Source organism: Scyliorhinus canicula, chromosome 22, assembly GCF_902713615.1.
Source record: "Scyliorhinus canicula chromosome 22, sScyCan1.1, whole genome shotgun sequence".
NCBI classification, from domain to species: Eukaryota; Metazoa; Chordata; class Chondrichthyes; order Carcharhiniformes; family Scyliorhinidae; genus Scyliorhinus; species Scyliorhinus canicula.
The window spans coordinates 10,061,663-10,084,003 of record NC_052167.1 but is presented as its reverse complement, the minus strand read 5'-3'; the positions used below and the strand labels follow the sequence as shown (position 1 = coordinate 10,084,003).

At 50.9% G+C, this 22,341-nt stretch overlaps 1 protein-coding gene across 1 annotated transcript in view; it reads left to right on the top strand.

Annotated features, from left to right (window-relative positions):
- The first annotated feature begins 3,254 nt into the window (after window positions 1–3,254).
- LOC119956152 (pro-neuregulin-3, membrane-bound isoform-like) overlaps window positions 3,255–22,341 on the top strand; it is a 427,157-nt gene continuing 408,070 nt past the window's right edge. The window contains 2 exon segments of the mRNA XM_038783065.1: window positions 3,255–4,636; window positions 4,639–4,680. Of these exon segments, the coding sequence (XP_038638993.1) occupies window positions 3,994–4,636; window positions 4,639–4,680 (685 nt within the window). The 5' untranslated portion in view covers window positions 3,255–3,993.

The window sequence follows — 22,341 nt, the reverse complement described above, 5'->3', positions numbered from 1 at the left end:
TGGAAAGATTAAGGGTTTCTTCTAGAATATTGCATCGTGGGGATGGTTGGTGTGAATAGTTGTTAAGATGTTTACTGTGGGTTTATAAAGTGTTAACTGGTTTCATAAATAAACATTGTTTTAATTTAAAAGTACTTTAAAGTTCTGTTGCATCACACCTGCACAGGCAATTGTGCTCCCCATAACCACAATCTATTAAAATTTGTGGGTCAGGTGAACTCCATGATACACTTTGGGGTTCTCTAAACCCTGGCCCATAACATTTGTTCATCCTGCCCATTCTCGGGCAGGATGTCCCGCCTCTAAGAGCTGCTGACCAATCAGAACGCCGGCTGCCCATCAGTCCCATGTCTTCCACTGGGAGTGGTGGCCACAGCTGGAACTGCAGCAGTCCCCAGAGCCGGCCCTGAGCTTAGGTGCGTGGGGTTGGGGATTGGCAAGGCCAATCAGGAAGGCTCCGGTAGGGGTGGCCCATGATAAAGGATGTCCTGATGCTCTTCTAAGGCCATAGGGTTCCTGATCAGGAGCAATCCTTCCCCCAAAATGTGCAGCGAGGCTGCCATGTTTTACTGGCAGGTGACAAAATACCAGTGGTGGTAGAAGTGGCCTTTAACTGAACATTAATTGGCCATTAATTGCTTCAGTTGACCAATGGGTAGGTGGTCTGCCTAACACCTATCCTGCCACAGGCAAAATACCAAGAGGTAAGAAGACAATTTATACACACACATTTCCCTGGCTCCTGCTCCCCCGACCCCCCCCCCCCACCCCACCCCCTCCCCACCCCCGGTCCAGTATTCTAGCCACTGTTGAGGTCTGGTCTGGGATCGTAATAACCAGCCTGTAGGTCACACCCAGGTATATTTTTTAAATTGCATTCATGGGATGCGGGCATCACTGACTAGACCAGCATTCATTGCCATCCCTAATTTTCATTGAGAAGGTGATGGTGGTTCAGCTGCAGCCCATCTATTTGCTATAAATAAATCTCTCAAACCCCCTGACTAGATTCCAGGATGCAATTCACTCCTCAGTATCTGTTATTCTATATATGAACCCCATTGAACCCCTCAATAAGAATCCACCCTGTTACTGATTCCCATATTTTTCTGAATATAAACTATCCCAAAACCCTTGATTAGAAACCAGTCTGTAATCTATTCCTGATATGGTATTTCCAAACCAGACATAACAGTGCTATTTCCATTGCCCCACACACACGCGTGTTTACAGCATCCACATTTATATGCTCTTAGTTCCCTACTTTTATATTCATGATTTCCCTTTCACAAAACCATGTTGACGCTTCCTGATCACATCATGATTTTCTAAATATCCTGCTCAAGGTGTTACATTTGCTATTTTCTAATCTGCTGGGCCCCTTCCAGATTCTAAGGAATTTTGGAAAATTATAATAATTCATCTATTCTCTCTGCAGCCACTTCTTTTAAGACCCTTGGATGAAAGTCATCTGGTCCTGGGGACTAGTCACTTTTTTTTAGGTCGAACAGTTTTCCTTGCACTTTTCCCTGCTTTAATGTGAGAGACTTAAGTTCCTCCCTCCCATTCACCTCCTGATTTCCAAATCCACTACTCTGAAAACAAACACAAAATACCTATTCAACGTTTACGCCATTTCCTTATTCCCCATTACCAATTCCCCAGTCTCACTCTCTAGTCTACACGACCAACTCAATTTAATTACTCACTTCAAATACTTGTAGAAACTCTTACAATCTGATTTTGCATTTCCAACTAGCTTTCTCTCATACTTTAATTTTTCTCTTTTTATAAACCTTTGTTGTTTCTTAAAATCTGTCCAATCTTTTGACCTACTCCTAATCTAACCACAGTCTGTAACTCACTCCCAGGAATCTGTTATTCAATATAGACAGGCCCAGCCCCGAACCCCATGATTTGACGCCAGTTTGTAACTCACTCCCTGGTTTATGTTATTGTTTTTATATATACTCCGAACCCTCAATTAGATTCCAGACCCAGGAACCCTACAATTAGATTCAAGCAAGTATTTCACTTCTGGGTATCTGTTATTGCACATATAAAACACCCTGAATCCTTCAATTATTTTCCAATTTGAAAGTCAGTCCCTGGTATTTGTTATTGTATATGTGTACCTCAAACCCCTCGATTAGATCCCAGTTTGTAATTCACTCCCGGGTATCTGTTATTGTTATATATACTCCAAACCCCTTGATTAGATTCCAGTTTGTAACTCACTCCCTGGTATCTGTTATTGTTTATACATATACCCTGGACCCCTCAATTAGATTCCAGTTTATACGCCACTCCTGGGAATTTGTTATTGCATATGTACATATTCCAAACTCCTCAAGATTTCAGTCTGTGATTCACTCCCGGTCATCTGTTATTGCATTTATTGCCATCCCTTAACCCTTTAGTTAGATTCCAACCTGTACTGTCTCCTTGGTACCTGTTTTTCTATATTTAAACTCCCTGACCCTCATGATTCGATTGCAATCTGTCACTCACACACAGGCATTTGTTCTTGTATCTATAAATCTCTCGATCCTCTCAATTAGATTCCAGCCTGTAGCCCACTCCCAGGTATTTGTTATTCGGTTTAGGTTAGAAGTTAATGGAGTTTTGTTTCATCATGCAGGGAGGAGGTGGATAGCTGGTTGGTGTGAATTTGTGACCTTTGTGTTTGAATATTTGTTTCAGTGCGAGGACCATTTATTTCAGGTTAAAAATTAAATGAATGAAGAGTTATTTTCAGTTGATTTATTCGGAATGGAAGCTGGCATTTTACTGAGGGTGGCGACAGCTTGGCATTGATCTGGTTAAAACAGGAGATGTGCGGCTGTGAGCTCCTGCCTTTTTCTTCATGTCCTTGACTCTGTCAGATGCGATGCAGGTTCACAGCATGGCTTCCAGACGATATTTCTGTCACTGAGATGTGCCTCTTGATGAGAAATGCAGGATTTCCTCACCCTCTCATTACCCACCACCGCCCCCCCCCCCCCCACTCACAACACACACACACACATACTCATGCAAACGCACCCTCAGTTTTTATTTTATGTGATTTTTGAACATCCTTTGAAATATTCACACGAAGCAGCAACACAATTAACATTCTCTAATTCAGAGCAGCATTGCATGAAAAACAATCTGAAAGCAGTGGGCCTAGAACTCCTGGGGGAATTGGAAAAGGATCATTTATTTATGCTGTGAGCAGTCTGCCTCCATTTCTGCTTTAGCTTAATGGGAGGTGCCCGTGTGTTTTTAATTCGCTCTGCCCTCTTCCACAGACATTGTTCTATTTTGCGTTTTTCTTTTCGGTGTCAAAGACCTTGCAGTTGCGAACGATCCTTTGTTGCCGATGTGATTTTTTTTGTTGTAGCATATTGCTAGCTTTCAGCATGCATTGTGAGGCAGCTTTGCTGCTGCTGCTGCTGCTGCAACCAGTCCTTCCTCCCAGCAAGCCGATTGGCTTGTGTCCTTAAGTGCTGGGCAAGGGTTGGATACTGACTCGAGATTAACAGGTGCATTATGCTGCTCCTGACGGGCACGAATCGGATGCTTCTCACTTCGAATGTAAAAGGGAGAGGGGATTGTGTGTGTGCATGTGTACATGGGTGTATATGTCTGCGTATTGGAATGCCCGAGTTCTAACAACCTTTGAAGATGCTTTGTGTCTTCCCTACAACGTGTGCTGTCGCCCCGGAGAGTCTGTAAGGGAAAATCAAGGAGAGAGGCGAAAGAGTCCCTGTAGATCGAGGCAGAGAGAAGGATGTGCGTTATGCTGTAGCTGACTCAGCATCTCCTTCAGGACTGCCAACGTTTCATTTGGGTAGATGAATATTCCATGGCCAACTGATCTGCTGCTGACAGAAAACAATATTGTCTTCTAAATGCAATTGCTCTATCTATTTTTCGGATTCTTTGATCCCCTGTCGATGTATTCCTGATGTCTGTCTCTGGACCCGAGGGCTTGGCATTCTCTACAGTATGAGTGAAGGAGGAATCTCTTCAGCTCCACCTGTTTTTCCTGTTGTTTCTGGAGACTCGGAAGGTGCAAATCCGACAGAAGAGCAGGAGGGCTCTCCACCATCCAGGGGGTTACACTGCAGTGGTTGTATTGTGTGGCCTCGACAGCAAACCTGGCTCTGTATTGTTCCTCTTCTGATTGGATTCATTGGGCTGGGACTCAGTCTGATGTTGCTCAGGTGGATTCTTGTTGGTTCGGTTAAGGAATATGTCCCCTCAGATAACTTGGAGTCCAACCGCATTGGGCAAGATCCTATCTTCCTCTCGAAGCCAAGCTCCTTCCCTAAACATGAGGTCACTACTATGTTCACTGGTACAAATACCATCATTAGCACTATTGCTGTGAGTACCCGGGGTACAATCTCGCTCACCCCCAGGATTAGTACACACGGTACAATCCGCTCAACCACTGCCCACCGCAGCCCCCTACCCCCCATGACAACTCCACCTGGTCCACTAACCCCCACAGTATCGGGCACATTACCTTTTCGTCTCACCCCAACTGTCTCACATGTACCAACTTGGCAGGCAGTGCCATTTTCTACCTCTTCTAGCAAATTCTTTCTGCATGACTCCACGCCATCCTGGACACTAATGAAATCGGGGAATCTACCACCGAGATCCATTCTGTCATTGGACCCAAATTTCGTAAGTAAATCAGATCTCAATTCTCTGCTAATGTTGGAATGTAGGGGCTGCACGCTCAATGTATGTTTGTATGTGTGTGATGCTGGGTATGTGAGTGTGTGTCTGAATGTGTGTGTCAGTGTACATGAGATGTGTGTCTGAAGGTGAGTGTGCGTCTGTGTGAGTCTGAGAGTGCATGTGAGTGTGAATATGAGTATGTGCGGGTGTGAGTAATTGTAAGTGAAAGTGTGAGTGTGTGAATGTTTGCATTAGTGTGTATTTGTTTGAGTGTATGTGTTTGTAAGTGTGGATATGATAGTGTGGGAGGGTCTACCTGTGTCTGGGTGTGTGTGTTTGGAGTGTGGTGTCAGAGTGCATTTTCTGTGTGGAGAGAGTGTAGGAATGTGTGTGGGAGTGTGTGCATGAGAGCGTGCTTTTATGTATGGGGAGAGTGTGTAAGGGTGGAGACTATGTGGGAGTGTGTATGTGCAGGAATATGTGTGGGTGTGAATTTGTGTGAATCAAGGAGCTTTGTGGGAGAGTGTGTGTGTTGGGGGACTGTGTGTAGGTGTGTTTGTGTGTGCATGGGGGCAGTGTTAGATTGTGTGTTGGTGTATTTGTGTGTGTGTGTAGGAAGGTGTGAGTGTGTATTTGTGTGTGTAGGGTGTGTGCGTAGGATGGTGTGAGTGTACTTGTGTGGGGGGTATTGCGTGTTGGTGGTGTATTTTTATGGGTGTGTGGGGAGTGCTTATGTGTGTTTATGGGGACTGTTTGACAGCATGTGGGTGTGTTTTATGTGTGTATGAGGGGGCTGTGTGGGTGTGTGTGTGTTCATGTGTGTGTGACGGGTCTGTGTGGGTGTGAGTTCATGTATGGGTGGGGGACCGTGTGGGTGTGTGTTCATGTGTGTGGGTGTGGGGGGAACCCTGTGGGGGGACCGTGTGGGTGTGTGTTCATGTGTGTGGGTGTGGGGGGACTGTGTGGGAGTGTATGGGTGTGTGTTCATGTGTGTGTAAGGGAACTGTGTGGGGAAACGTGTGGGTGAGTGTTCATTTGTGTGTGTAAGGGGTCTGTGTGCATGTGTGTTTGTGTGCTGCACCCTTCAGGGAATTAAAATAATATTAGCAGTGTTTATTTGGGGTCAGTTCTAGCTTTGCAGTAGAAATAACAAACAATAAAAATCACAAAACATTCCGGATTTCAGATTTTAAACCAATAAATGATGATGATCTCCATTCTGATGGTGTTAAAGTGCAATTTTATATACATTGTTTTTTTCCAATGAGATAGGAATCATGTCTGCAAAACAAAGGTTGATGTATATCTGACTGTATGTCAAAATTACTTCTGCCCCCATACATAGTGGAAGTGGTTCAAATAGTATGATGATGCCTGTGTATATTGATACTGATTCCATCCCCATGTATACCGAGAGTGATTGTAAACCTATATATATATGAAGGCTGGCTCCATCCCTAAGTATACTTAGACTGATACTTAAATCTGTGCATATCGAAACTGATGAACTTGGTTTGTATATCGAGTATGATTCACTCCCTGTGTATATTGAGACTGATTCTCTCCCTGTGTATATTGAGACTGATTTACTGCCTGTGTGTATTGAGACTGATTCTCTCCCTGTGTATATTGAGACTGATTCTCTCCCTATGTATATTGAGACTGATTCTCTCCCTGTGTATATTGAGACTGATTCTCTCCCTGTGTATATTGAGACTGATTCTCTCCCTGTGTATATTGGGACTGATTCTCTCCCTGTGTATATTGAGACTGATTCTCTCCCTCGTTGAGTTGGGGAGTACGGAGAATTCAAAATTGGCGCGAAACCAGCGTCAAACCCGATTTCGGCGTCAGAGCCGATTCTCTGGGCGATTGCATTTCACGATTTTGGTGCGATGTCACGGAAATTCCGGCACGGTGTTTCCCATTGTGGGGCACCACACGCCATCAGGAAACTCCCGGTCGGCCGGAAAAATGGAGCAACACGGCGGCGGAGAGTCCAGCCCCATGAGACTGATTCTCTCTCTGCATATATTGAGACTGATTTACTCCATGTGTATCAAAACTGATTCTCTCCATGTGTATACTGAGACTGATTTACTCCCTGTGTATATTGAGACTGATTTACTCCCTGTGAATATTGAGACTGATTCTCTCCCTGTGTATATTGAGACTGATTTTCTCTTGTGTATATTGAGACTGATCTACTCCCTGTGTATATTGAGTCTGATTTACTCCCTGTGTATATTGAGACTGATTTACTCCCTGTGTATATTGAGACTGATTCTCTCCCTGTGTATATTGAGACTGATTGACTCCCTGTGTATATTGAGACTGATTATCTCCCTGTGTATATTGAGACTGATTTACTCCCTGTGTATATTGAGACTGATTTACTCTCTGTGTATATTGAGACTGATTTACTCCCTGTGTATATTGAGACTGATTTACTCCCTGTGTATATTGAGACTAATTCTCTCCCTGTGTATATTGAGACTGATTTACACCTTTTGTATATTGAGACTGATTTACTCCTTGTGCATATTGGGACTGATTCTCTCCCTGTGTATATTGAAATTGATTTACTCCTTTTGTATATTGAGACTGATTCACTCCTTGTGTATATTGAGACTATTTTTCTCCCTGTGTATATTGAGACTGATTCTCTCCCTGTGTATATTGAGACTGATTTACTCCTTTTGTATATTGAGACTGATTCACTCCTTGTGTATATTGAGACTATTTTTCTCCCTGTGTATATTGAGACTGATTTACTCCCTGTGTATATTGAGACTGATTCTCTCCCTGTGTACATTGAGACTGATTCTCTCCCTGTGTATATTCAGACTGATTTACTCCCTGTGTATATTGAGACTGATTTACTCCCTGTGTATATTGAGACTGATTTACTCCCTGTGTATATTGAGACTGATTAACTCCTTGTGTTTATTGAGACAGACTTACTCCCTGTGTATATTGAGACTGATTTACTCCCTGTGTATATTGAGACTAATTTACTCCCTGTGTACATTGAGACTAATTCTCTCCCTGTGTATATTGAGACAGATTTACTCCCTGTGTATATGGAGACTGATTTACTCCCTGTGTATATTGAGACAGATTTACTCCCTGTGTACATTGAGACTGATTCTCTCCCTGTGTACATTGAGACTGATTCTCTCCCTGTGTACATTGAGACTGATTCTCTCCCAGTGTATATTGAGACTGATTTACTCCCTGTGTATATTGAGACTGATTAACTCCTTGTGTTTATTGAGACAGACTTACTCCCTGTGTATATTGAGACTGATTTACTCCCTGTGTATATTGAGACTGATTTACTCTCTGTGTATATTGAGACAGATTTACTCCCTGTGTATATTGAGACTGATTTACTCCCTGTGTACATTGAGACTGATTCTCTCCCTGTGTACATTGAGACTGATTCTCTCCCTGTGTACATTGAGACTGATTCTCTCCCAGTGTATATTGAGACTGATTTACTCCCTGTGTATATTGAGACTGATTAACTCCTTGTGTTTATTGAGACAGACTTACTCCCTGTGTATATTGAGACTGATTTACTCCCTGTGTATATTGAGACTGATTTACTCTCTGTGTATATTGAGACAGATTTACTCCCTGTGTATATTGAGACTGATTTACTCCCTGTGTACATTGAGACTGATTCTCTCCCTGTGTACATTGAGACTGATTCTCTCCCAGTGTATATTGAGACTGATTTACTCCCTGTGTACATTGAGACTGATTCTCTCCCTGTGTATATTGCGACTAATTGGCTCCCTGTGTATATTGAGACTGATTTACTCCCTGTGTACATTGAGACTGATTCTCTCCCTGTGTATATTGAGACTAATTGGCTCCCTGTGTACATTGAGACTGATTTACTCCCTGTGTATATTGAGACTGATTCTCTCCCTGTGTACATTGAGACTGATTCTCTCCCTGTGTATATTGAGACTGATTTACACCCAGTGTACATTGAGACTAATTCTCTCCCTGTGCATATTGAGTCTGATTTACTCCCTGTGTATATTGAGACTGATTTACTCCCTGTGCATATTGAGACTGAGTCTCTCCCTGTGTACATTGAGACTGATTCTATCCCTGTGTATATTGAGACTGATTTACTCCCTGTGTACATTGAGACTAATTCTCTCCTTGTGTATATTGAGACAGATTTACTCCCTGTGTATATTGAGACTGGTTTACTCCCTGTGTACATTGAGACTGATTCTCTCTCTGTGTACATTGAGACTGATTCTCTCCCTGTGTACGTTGAGACTGATTCGCTCCCTATGAATATTGAGACTGATTTACTCCCTGTGTATATTGAGACAGATTCTCTCACTGTGTATATTGAGACTGATTCTCTTCCTGTGTATATTGAGACTGATTTACTCCTTTTGTAAATTGAGACAGATTCTCTCCCTGCGTATATTGAGACTGATTCTCTCCATATGTATATTGAGCACAGTAAGAAGTCTGACAACACCAGGTTAAAGTCCAACAGGTTTGTTTCAAACACTAGCTTTCGGAGCACTGCTCCTTCCTCAGGTGAAGATCCACCTGAGGAAGGAGCAGTGCTCCGAAAGCTAGTGTTTGAAACAAACCTGTTGGACTTTAACCTGGTGTTGTCAGACTTCTTACTGTGCTCACCCCAGTCCAACGCCGGCATCTGCACATCATGTGTATGTTGAGACGGAGTAACTCCCTGTATATATTGAGCGGGATTCTCCGATCCTGAGGCTAGTTGTTGGCGCCGTCGTAAACGCTGTCGCCACGGCCGCAGGATCAACATCTCTGGCCCCTACAGGGGACCAGCCGAGCGCTGGAGCAGTTCACGGCGCTCCAGCTCCTGATCCAGCCGTGGAACGGCCGTAGGGGGATGCGCGCATGTGCAGTGGGTCCGGCGCAAACCCGCGTCTACGCAATCTCACCACTGCATTTCCACGTAGATAGAAGGCCGGGAGACAGAGAGGCCGGCCCGCCTGTCGGTGGGCCCCGATTGCGGGCCTGGCCTCATCGGAGGCACCCCGGGGTTGAACCTCCTCCCCATCACTCGACGCCCCCCGACCCTTCAACACTGAGTTCCCGCTGGCTGAGAGCAGGTGTGGACGGTGCACGGCTGCCGCTCGGCCCATCCAGGCCCGCAAGCCCGATTCGAGCCGGTCGCGGGGATTCTCTGGCCCAGTCCCGGGCTGAGAGAATCCCGCTTATTGAGACCAATTTACTCCCTGTGTATAATTTTTTTAAAAATAATTTTTATTCAAGTTTTTCAATAACAAATTTTCTCCCCACAATCTAAAACAAACAAGGCGTGTTTCCACACCAACACAAGAAAAGAACTCACCCCCCAAAATAAATAATAACAAAAAACCAACAGCAATACAAGAAAGAAGAAAATAACCACATAGCAAACCCACCGCCGCAAAAACAAACCCCCTAACCATCCCCAAGCCCACCCCCCTCCCCCAAGTTGCTGCTGAGACCGACCACTCTCTACCGCATCGCCAGGAAGTCGAGAAAGAGCTGCCACCGCCAAAAGAACCCCTGTACCGACCCCCTCAGGGCAAACTTCATCCTCTCCAACTTGATGAACCCAGCCATGTCGTTGATCCAGGCCTCCGAACTCGGGGGCTGCGTATCCCTCCACCTGTGCCGGGCTACTAGAGACACAAAGGCCAGAATGCCGGCCTCTCTCGCCTCCTGCACTCCCGGCTCCGAAGCTACCCCAAAGATCATGAGCACCCAGCCCGGCTTGACCCTAGACCCGACTACTTCCAACAAAGTCCCCGCCACCCTCTTCCAAAACCTCTCCAAGGCCGGATAAGCCCAGAACATATGGGTGTGGTTCACCGGGCCTCCCGAACACCTCCCGCACCTGTCTTCCCCTCCGAAGAACCGGCTCATCCTTGCCCCTGTCATGTGAGCCCTATGCAGCACCTTCAGCTGGATTAGGCTGAGCCGTGCGCAAGAGGAGGAGGAATTCACCCTCTCCAGGGCGTCCGACCACGTTCCATCTTCAATCTGTTCCCCTAGCTCTTCCTCCCACTTCGCTTGAGCTCTTCTACTGAGGCCTCCTCCTCCTCCTGCATCAGCTGGTAAATAGCCGAGATCTTTCCTTCACCGATCCACGTCCCCGAAAGCACCCTAACTTGCACCCCCCTTGGTGGCAGCCGCGGAAACTCCGCCACCTGCCTCTTAACAAATGCCCTGACCTGCATATACCTAAAAGCATTCCCAAGGGGGAGGTTCCACTTCCCCACCAGCTCCTCCAGAGTCGCGAACTTCCCATCTAGGAAGAGGTCCCCAAACTGTCTGATGCCTGCCCTGTGCCAACTCCCAAATCCCCCACCCATTCTCCCCGGTGCAAAATGGTGATTACCCCGTATCGGGGCCCAAACTGAGGCCTTCACTTCCCCCCTGTGCCGCCTCCACTGTCCCCAGATTTTAAGGGACGCAACCACCACCCGACTCGTGGAGTACTTTACCGGGGGGAGTGGAAGTGGGGCCGTCACCAAAGCCTCCAGTCTCGTACCCGCACAGGACGCCACCTCCAATCTCTTCCATGCGTCACCCTCCCCTTCCGTCACCCACCTGCGAATCATCGCCACATTCGCCGCCCAATAATATCCACACAGGTTGGGCAGCGCCAGGCCCCCTACCTCCCTTCTTCGCTCCAAAAATACCCTCCTTACTCTCGGGGCCTTCCGCGCCCACACGAACCCCAGAATCGACTTATTCACCCGTTCTGAAAAAAGCCTTTGGGATCAATATGGGGAGGCACTGGAAAAGAAACAAAAACCTCGGGAGCACCGTCATCTTAATTGACTGGACCCTGCCCGCCAATGAAAGCGGTAGCGCGTCCCACCTCCTAAACTCCTCCTCCATCTGCCCCACCAGCCTCGAAAAGTTAAGCCTATGCATGGCCCCGCAGGTCCTAGCCACCTGGACCCCAAGATACCTAAAGCTCCTCTCAGCCCTCTTCAACGGGAGTTCACCTATCTCCCTCTCCTGATCCCCTGGGTGCAGGACAAACAGCTCACTTTTCCCCACATTGAGCTTATAGCCCGAAAAGTCCCCAAACTCCTCAAGTATCTTCAGCACCTCTGGCATCCCCTCAGCCAGATCCGCGACATACAACAGCAGATCACCTGCGTACAGCGACAACCGGTGCTCCTCCCCCCCCCCCCCCCCCCCCCCCCCCGCACAATCCCCCTCCAACTCTTCGAGTCCCTCAGCGCCATGGCCAGGGGCTCAATTGCTAACGCGAAGAGCAGGGGAGACCTGCCTCATCCCTCTGGAAAGCCGAAAGTCCGCCGACCTCCTCCCATTCGTCACCACACTCGCCACCGGGGAGCTGTACAACAACCTCACCCAGCTGATGAACCCCTCACCAAACCCAAACCTCCGCAACACCTCCCACAGGTAACTCCACTCCACCCTATCAAAAGCTTTCTCCGCATCCATGGACGCCACTATTTCTGACTCCCCAGCCGCCGGCGCCATCATCATGACATTAAGGAGCCTCCGCATGTTGGCATTCAGTTGTCTCCCCTTAACAAACCCCGTTTGATCCTCATGAATCACCGTCGGGACCACATCCTCCACCCTCCTGGACAGCACCTTTGCCAACAACTTGACATCTACATTAAGGAGCGAGATCAGCCTGTAAGACCCACACTGAAGGGGGTCCTTGTCCCGCTTCAGGAGCAAAGAGATATTTGCCCTGGACATCGTTGGGGGCAGTGACCCCCCCCCTCCCTAGCCTCATTCAGGGTCCTCACAAGCAGCGGGCCCAGCAAATCTGAAAATTTCTTGTAAAATTCCACCGGGAACCCGTCAGGCCCCGGCGCTTTCCCTGTCTGCATACTTCCCAACGCCTCCACCAGCTCCTCCAACTCAATTGGGGCCCCCAAACCCTCCACCCGCTCGTCCCCTACTCTTGGGAACTCCAGCCTATCCAAAAAGCGGTCTATCCCACCTGCTTCCCTGGGGGGCACCGCCCGGTACAGCCCCTCGTAAAAGGATTTGAACACCCCATTGATGTCCTTTCCACCCCGCACCAAGTTCCCTCCTGCATCCGTGGCTCCCCCAATTTCTCTAGCTGCCTCCCGCTTCCGGAGCTGGTGAGCCAACATCCGACTTGCCTTCTCCCCCGTACTCGTGTACCGCCCCCTGCGCCCTCCTCCACTGCGTCTCCGCCTTCCGGGTGGTTAAAATATCAAACACCGCTTGGAGATTGCGCCACTTCCTCAAAAGCTCCTCCTCCGGGGTGTCTGCATATCTCCTATCCACCCTTACCATTTCCTCCACCAGCCTCTCCCTCTCGGCCCTCTCCCCCCTCTCCCTGTGCCCCCAAACAGATATCAGCTCCCCTCTGACTACTGCCTTTAGCGCTTCCCAAACCACCCCAACTTGCACCTCCCCGTTATAGAACATAGAACACTACAGCGCAGTACGGGCCCTTCGGCCCTCGATGTTGCGCCGACCTGTGAAACCATCTGAAGCCTATCTGACCTACACTATTCCATTTTCATCCATATGTCTATCCAGTGACCACTTAAATGCCCTTAAAGTTGGCGAGTCTACTACTGTTGCAGGCAGGGCGTTCCACACCCCTACTACTCTCTGAGTAAAGAAACTGCCTCTGACATCTGTCCTATATCTACTAACCCTCAATTTAAAGCTATGTCCCCTCGTGTTGGTCATCACCATCCGAGGAAAGAGACTCTCACTGTCCACCCTATCTAACCCTCTGACTAGCTTATATGTCTCTATTAAGTCACCTCTCAGCCTTCTCCTTTCTAACGAAAACAACGTCAAGTCCCGAAGCCTTTCCTCGTAAGACCTTCCCTCCATACCAGGCAACATCCTAGTAAATCTCCTTGGTTTCTAGATACCCCTCTATGCCCCTACGGATCCGCCCGCACACTTCCTCATCTGCGAAAAGCCCCACATCCAGCCTCCACAGCGGGAGCTGATCCTTCCCCTCCCCCAGCTCCAGATCCACTAAATGTGGGGCATGATCAGAAATGGCTATCGCCGAATACTCCGCCCCCACCACTCTCGGGATTAGCGCCCTGCTAAGCACAAAAAAATCAATCCGGTAGTACGCCTTATGAACATGGGAGAAAAAGGAGAACTCCCTACCCCCCGGCTCCAAAAACTTCCAAGGGTCCACCCCCCCATCTGATCCATGAACCCCCCTCAGCACCGAGGCCGCTGCCGGCCTTCTGCCCGTCCTAGACTTCGAGCGATCCAGAGCCGGATCCAGCACCGTGTTAAAGTCCCCACCCAGGATCAATCCCCCTGTCTCCAGGTCCGGGATCAGGCCCAGCATTCGGCGCATGAAGCCCGCATCGTCCCAGTTGGGAGCATAAACATTAACCAAGACCACCCGCTCCCCCTGAAGTCTCCCACTCACCATCACATATCTACCTGCACTATCCGCCACCACTTTGGATGCAACGAACAACAGGCACTTACCCACCAAAATTGCCACCCCACGGTTCTTCGCATCAAGCCCCGAGTGAAACACCTGTCCCACCCAACTTTTTCTAAGCCTCACCTGATCCGTAACCCTGAGGTGCGTCTCCTGGAGCATAGCCACATCCGCTCCCAACCCCCTCGTGTGCCAAGACCTGGGATCGCTTCAGCGGACCATTCAGCCCCCTCACGTTCCATGTGACCAGCCAAACCCGGGGGGCCATCCCCCTCCCCCTACGCCGATCAGCCATAGCACTTCCTCAACCCGCCACGCGCTCAGGGAACCCCCCAAGCCCGCTCCCCACGGTGGCAGACCCCCTTCCCAACCCCCCCTTCACCATCCATTCCCTCACAGTCCCTGCAGCAACAACCTGGTACCCCCCCTTCTTCCTCCCCCCCCAAACCTCCCCACCCCCCCACCCCACCCTCCCCCAAACCCAAGCTAGGGCCCCCCCTAGCTGCGTTACCCCTAACATTGTGCTTCCGTGAGTCAGCTAACTTCTGCTGACCCCGGCTACTCCCGCCATAACCACGACCCCCCCCCCCCGACACAACACAGCCACCAATCCCTCCCTACCAGCGCCGGCCCGCCCCCAATTCCTCCGGCGCGGGAAGGAAGCCCGCACTTCCAACCCGAGCTCCGTCCCTCAACCCAACACGCGGGAAAAAGAGGGACACATGACCCATCAGGAGCCCAAACTACTCCCCAACCCACCAGTGGACAAAACAAAACAAAAACACCACAGTAAATAAACAACAGCCCAGAACACAAGCCTGAAAACAACAAAATAGCGAAAATGAACAGGCAACATCAATCAGCAAACACAGCCAATATAGACGACAGGATACACAGGAGGGCAAAGCCTCCAAACAAAGCACATTTTTCCCCAGCCCCCCAGTCCTCAGTTCGAGTCCAAGTTCTCTGCCTGGACAAAAGCCCAGGCCTCCTTCCGGAGAGTCAAAATAGAGCTGGCGGTCCTTGTAAGTGACCCAGAGGCGAGCCGGCTGTAGAAGGCCAAACTTCACTCCTTCCTATGAAGCACTCCCTTCGCTCGATTGAAGCCAGCCCTTCTCTTCGCCACCTCCGTGCTCCAGTCCTGATCAATCCTAACGTCTGTGTTCTCCCACCTGCTGCTCCTCTCCTTCGCCCATCTCAACATGCACTCCCGGTCGACCAAGCGGTGAAAACAGACCAGTACCGCCCTGGGCGGCTCATTCGGCCTCGGCTTTCGCTACAGCACTCGATGGGCGCCCTCCAGCTCCAGGGGACCACAAAACAACCCCGCACCCATCAGCGAGTTCAACATTAGGACCACATAGGCCCCCAAATCCGAGCCTTTCAGCCCCTCTGAGAGGACCAAAATCCGCAGATTCTTCCGGCGGGAGCGGTTCTCCATCTCCTCCATCCTCGCCAGCCATTTCTTGTGCAGCGCCTCGTGCAACTCCACTTTCACTGCCAGGCCCAAAAGCTCATCCTCGTTGTCCGAAGCCTTTTGCTGCAGCTCCCGACTCTCCAAGGCCTGGGCCGTCTGAGTCGCCACCAGCTTGTCCAGCGAGGCCTTAAACGGCTCCAAGATCTCAGCTTTGAGCTCCTTGAAGGAGCGCTGAAGCAGCTCCTGCTGCTCCCGCGCCCACTGCCGCCACGCTGCTGCTGCTTCCCCGCCCGCCGCCATCTTGCTTTTTATGCCTCTCGCCTTCTTCTGCTGAAAAGCATACTTTTGGACCGCTCCACTGCGTGTCCAGTCCATCCACCAGTCGCTGGGCACAATGGCTGTGTTTTCCCCGGGGAAAAGTCAAAAAAGCGCCGTTGCGGGCTCTTAAAAGAGCCCGAAAGTCCAAAAAAAGCAGGAGCTGCCGAACGTGCGGCTTAGCTCCACATCGCCGCCACCAGAAGTCCCTCCCTGTGTATATTGAGACTGATTCTCTCCCTGTGTACATTGAGACTGATTTACTCCTTGTGTACATTGAGATTGAATCTCTGCCTGTGTATATTGAGACTGATTTACTCCCTGTGCAAATTGAGACTGATTTACTCCCTGTGCATATTGAGACTGATTTACTCCCTGTGTATATTGAGACTGATTCTCTCCCTGTGTGGTGTTAAAATGCAATTTTATATACATTGGTTTTTTCCAATGAGATAGGCTTTATGTCTGCAAAACCAAGGTTGATGTATATCTGACTGTATGTCAAAATTACTTCTGCCCCCATACAGTTTAGCACACTGGGCTAAATCACTGGCTTTTAAATGAAATGAAAATCGCTTATTGTCACGAGTAGGCTTCAAATGAAGTTACTGTGAAAAGCCCCTAGTCGCCACATTCCGGCGCCTGTTCGGGGAGGCTGTTACGGGAATCGAACCGTGCTGCTGGCCTGCTTGGTCTGCTTTCAAAGCCAGCAATTTAGCGTTGTGCTAAACAGCCCCTGCAGACCAAGCAGGCCAGCAGCACGGTTCGATTCCCGGACCAGCCTCCCCAGACAGGCGACTAGGGGCTTTTCACAGTAACTTCATTGAAGCCTACTCGTGACAATAAGCGATTTTCATTTCATTTCACATCGTGGAAGCGGTTCAAATAGTATGATGATGCCTGTGTATATTGATACTGATTCCATCCCCATGTATACCGAGAGTGATTGTAAACCTATATATATATATGAAGGCTGGCTCCATCCCTAAGTATACTTAGACTGATACTTAAATCTGTGCATATCGAAACTGATGAACTTGGTTTGTATATCGAGTATGATTCACTCCCTGGGCACGATTCGCCGCAAATGCGGAGAGTCGTGAAGGCTGCCGTGAAACTGGCCATGTTTCACGGCAGCCTCCGCGCCCCCTCCCGGGACCCGATTCTCCCCCCCCGGTCGGGGCTAGCAGCGCGGCCCCGTGAAGCAAGGGTCACGGCAGCTGACGCGCACGATGACGTCAGCCGCGCATGCGCGGATTGGACGGCTCCAACGCATGCGCAGATGACGTCATCACGCATATGCGTCAAACCCACACATGCGCGGTCCGTTATGCCCCTCAGCCGCCCCGCGGACTGATCCTGTGGGGCGGCGGAGGAACAAAGAGCGCGCGGGTTTCGGACCCGCTGCCCGCGATCGGTGCCCACCGATCGTGGGCCCATACCACCCTTGGCAGGGCCGTGGTGCGGCCGTGCCAAACGGTGCCGTGGTTGTCCGGAACGCCACTTTGCGGCCGTTTTCACGAACGGTGAGAGCAAGTGTGTTTGCGTTCTTGAAAACGGCCGTAATTGCCTGGGAATTCGGCCCATCGGCTAGGGAAGAATCGCTGCTCGCCGTAAAAAACGGCGAGCAGCGATTCAAGTCGTGGGGCGGCCGTGGGGGGCGGGGGGGAGAAGAGCGGGAGGTCGGGAAAAATGTCGGGAAGGCCCTCCCGCTATTCTCTGACCCGTCGTGGGCAGCAGAGAATCGCGCCCCCTGTGTATGTTGAGACTGATTCTCTCCCTCGTTGAGTTGGGGAGTACGGAGAATTCAAAACTGGCGCGAAACCGATGTCAAGCCCGATTTCAGCATCAGAGCCAATTCTCTGGCCGATTGCATTTCACGATTTTGGTGCGATGTCGCGGAAATTCCAGCCCAGGGTTTCCCATTGTGGGCCAGCCCCACGGTATCAGGAAACTCCCGATCTGCCGGCAAAACGGAGCATCACGGCGGCGGAGAATCCAGCCCCATGAGACTGATTCTCTCCCTGCATATATTGGGCGAAATTCTCCAACCCCCAGCAGGGTCGAAGAATCGCCTGGGGACGCCTAAAATCCCGCCCCTGCCGTGGCAGAGATTCTCCGCCACCCGGGAAGTGGCGGCGACGGAATCTCACCACTCCGATCGGAGAGGCCCCTGCGGTGATTCTCCGGCCCGGGTGGGCCGAAGTCCCGCCGCTGGGAGGCCTCTCCGCCGCCAAGGTTTGAACCACCTCTGGAACAGCGGGCTCAGCGGCGCGAGCAGTGCCCCGGGGTCATGGGGGGGCGGGGCGATCGAACCCCGGGGGGTGCCCACAAGGTGGCCTGGCCCACGATCGGGGCCCCCCGCTCAGACTCCGGGCCAGTGCCCTGGCTGCACTATCTTCCTCCACGGCCGCCGCGGCCTTCGCCATGGCGGAAGCGGAACAGAACCCCACATCGTGCATGCGCCGACCGGCGAAAGCCTTTCGGCCAGCCCCGCTGCCGGGGGCGCCGGTTTTTTGCGCCAGTCTTCTGGTGCAAACCGCTCCGGCGCGGGGCTGGCCCCCAAAGGTGGGGAGACCTTTGGGGAGGCCCGACCCTTGAGTGGTTGGCGCTACTCCCCTACGCCGGCACCCTCCGTCACGCCGGGTAGGGGAGAATGCCGCCCTTTGAGACTGATTTACTCTGTGTACATTGAGATTGATTCTCTCCCTGTGTATATTGAGACTGATTTACTCCGTGTATATTGAGACTGTTTTACTCCCTGTGTATATTGAGACTGATTTACTCCCTGTGTATATTGAGACTGATTTACTCCCTGTGTATATTGAGACTGATTTACTGCCTGTGTATATTGAGACTGATTCTCTCCCTGTGTATATTGAGACTGATTTACTCCCTGTGTATATTGAGACTGATTTACTCCCTGTGTACATTGAGACTGATTCTCTCCCTGTGTACATTGAGACTGATTCTCTCCCTGTGTATATTGAGACTGATTCTCTCCCTTTGTATATTGAGACTGATTTACTCCCTGTGTATATTGAGACTGATTTACTCCCTGTGTATATTGAGACTGATTTACTCCCTGTGTATATTGAGACTGATTTACTCCCTGTGTATATTGAGACTGATTTACGCCCTGTGTATATTGAGACTGATTCTCTCCCTGTGTATATTGAGACAGATTTACTCCCTGTGTATATTGAGACTGATTTACTTCCTGTGTACATTGAGACTGATTCTCTCCCTGTGTATATTGAGACTGATTCTCTCCCTTTGTATATTGAGACTGATTTACTCCCTGTGTATATTGAGACTGTTTTACTCCCTGTGTATATTCAGACTGATTTACTCCCTGTGTATATTGAGACTGTTTTACTCCCTGTGTATATTGAGACTGATTTACTCCCTGTGTACATTGAGACTGATTCTCTCCCTGTGTATATTGAGACTGATTTACTCCCTGTGTATATTGAGACTGATTTACTCCCTGTGTATATTGAGACAGATTTACTCCCTGTGTGTATTGAGACTGATTTACTCCCTGTGTATATTGAGACAGATTTACTCCCTGTGTGTATTGAGACTGATTTACTCCCTGTGTATATTGAGACAGATTTAGTCCCTGTGTATATTGAGACTGATTTACTCCCTGTGTGTATTGAGACTGATTTACTCCCTGTGTATATTGAGACTGATTTACTCCCTGTGTATATTGAGACAGATTTACTCCCTGTGTGTATTGAGACTGATTTACTCCCTGTGTATATTGAGACAGATTTACTCCCTGTGTGTATTGAGACTGATTTACTCCCTGTGTATATTGAGACAGATTTAGTCCCTGTGTGTATTGAGACTGATTTACTCCCTGGGCGCGATTCTCCGCACCTGCGGAAAATCACGAAGTTGGCCGTGAAAACGGCCGAATTTTGCGACGGCCCGACACGGCCCATTTCCCGAGGTATTCACGTCCGGGAAATGGACTAGGAACGGGGCCGCGTCAATCACGTGAGCGATGGCGCCGGAAAAAAACGGCGACGAGACGAATACGCCCACGGGCGAGCACAGAAACTAGGCCAGGATGTCGGAGCTGAGGAGAGCAGCCCCTCAATTCGTGGAGGCTGATGTGGAGATGCTGCTCGAATCAATCGAGCAGGGGAGGGGCATCATCTGCCCGCGTAGAGGGCATCGCCACCCTGCCAGCGCGGTGCGCCAGGCCTGGCGTGAGGTGGCTGCTGCCGTCAGTGCTGTGGGGCAGACCACTCGCTCTGCTGACCAATGTCGGAAGAAGATGCACGACCTCACCAGGGCTGCCAGGGTAAGTGCCAAGAGGGTGCCCCCGGGTCACAACCATCCCTCCCCCCCTTTACTTAATCACCCACCTCCCTCCCTGGCACGGGGGGTGGAGGGGGATTGGGGCAGAGTGAGTTGAGGGTGGTTCACAAAGTTGTCACAGACCCAGCGCTCTGGCCCCGTGGAGAGATGCAATGGTCTTATTACAACTTGACCCCCAAACTGTGCCAGTATCTGAACGGACTGCTGATACCTGCCGTATTGTAATGATCTACCTATGCCCCCTCCCCCAACAGGACAAGACCGCTCACAACACCCGTGAGCGGAACAAGACTGGAGGGGGTTCGCCCATCCTGCGGCCCCACACCATGTTTGAGCAGAGGGCACTGGACCTTGTTGGGGGATCTGCCACCCGGGAGATTGCGCAATGCGAGGTTGGCGGAGCTGCAACAAGTGAGACAACCCTGCATGACAAACACCCGCCCTCCCCCATCCTCTGTCCCTTCACACACCCTGCCCACTGGGACACCTCCCCCATCCTCTGTGCCTTCACACACCCTGCCCACTGGGACATCTCCCCCATCCTCTGTCCCTTCACACACCCTGCCCACTTGGACACCTCCCCCATCCTCTGTCCCTTCACACACCCTGCCCACTGGGATACCTCCCCCATCCTCTGTCCCTTCACACCCTGCCCACTGGGACACCTCCCCCATCCTCCGTCCCTTCACACCCTGCCCACTGGGACACCTCCCCCATCCTCTGTCCCTTCACACACCCTGCCCACTGGGACACCTCCTCCATCCTCTGTCCCATCACACACCCTGCCCACTGGGACACCTCCCCCATCCTCTGTCCCTTCACACACCCTTCCCACTTGGACTGTCCAGCGCCCGGCCGAGCAAATCTAAATAACTCGTTTCATTCTCTTCCCGAAGACGTGATGCCGAACGACCAGGGCCGTCTGCCTCCAGGCGGACACAGGCATCTGCCCCCACCTCACCCGGGGCCGCACGACAGCGGGTGCCCGATCAGCGGGGAGTCCCATCCTCTCCAACCGAATCTCTGGAGCAGGACGCCCAGAGGGCGGCGACACAGCCAGAGAGAGAAATGGCCTGCGAACGCCCTGCGGCCTCTCAGCGGGCCGATGACATAGAGGAGGCATCAAACCAAGACGAACTCAAGCTTGTGGCACAGCTATCTCCCACACCATCCACCATCCCAGAGACACTCACCCCGGCTGGCCTATTTAGTGATGAGGCTCCTGGGTCACAGTCTGGGTCGCACATCACAGCTGAGCAGGTACAGCAGGTGGAGGTCGGAGCAGCCGAGGGCCCGGACTGGCGGAGGCCAGGCCAGGCCCAGCATGCAGCTGGCTCCCAGACGTTTTCCGAGTTCCTGGACTTTCTCAACCCACCCGCACAGCCGATGCATCAAGAAACCCAGGGACACAATGACAGGATGAGGGCTGTCTTCCAGCATCTGCAGACGCTGTTAGAGGAGTCGAACCGCGTCCACGAGCAGGGAGTGGTGCCGCTCATGGCAGCAACCCAGGCCGACACCGCACGGGTGGCATCCGCGGTGGAGGCAATGGGTCAGGTTATGCAAGGCGTTGGGCTTAATGTGCACGCATCATCCTCGGCCCTGGACAGGTTTGCCCTCTCACAGGCAGCAATGTGCCAGAGCCAACACGACATTGCCGGCGCCCTGCGGGCCATGGCCGAGTCTCAGCAGGTCATGGCCCAGTCGCAGCATGCCATGGCACAGTCCCAGCAGTCAGTCGCGGAGAACATCAACCGCCTGACACATGTGCTGGATGGTGTCGTACACTCACAGGTTTAGATCGCACAGTCCCTGGCGGGAATGTCTAACACCTTGGACTCCGTCTCTGCAAACCTTCGGATCCTGGTGGATACCGTTGCAGGCCCCCAGGACTGGCAGCGCCAGGTGTCAGTGACGCGACGGGGCACCTCCCCGCTCGCACCTCTGTCCCAAAGTGAGGCCCGGGGGCCACCGGGCTCCCCTAGGAAGGAGGAGGTTTTGGGGCCCGTCCCATCAACGCCATCACGGGACATCCCGGAATTCTCGGCCTCCCCCCGTCCCATCCCTGGTGCATCGGGTGGGCAGCAGGCAGAGCAGGGTGGCACAACGTCACCCGAGATGCCCACAG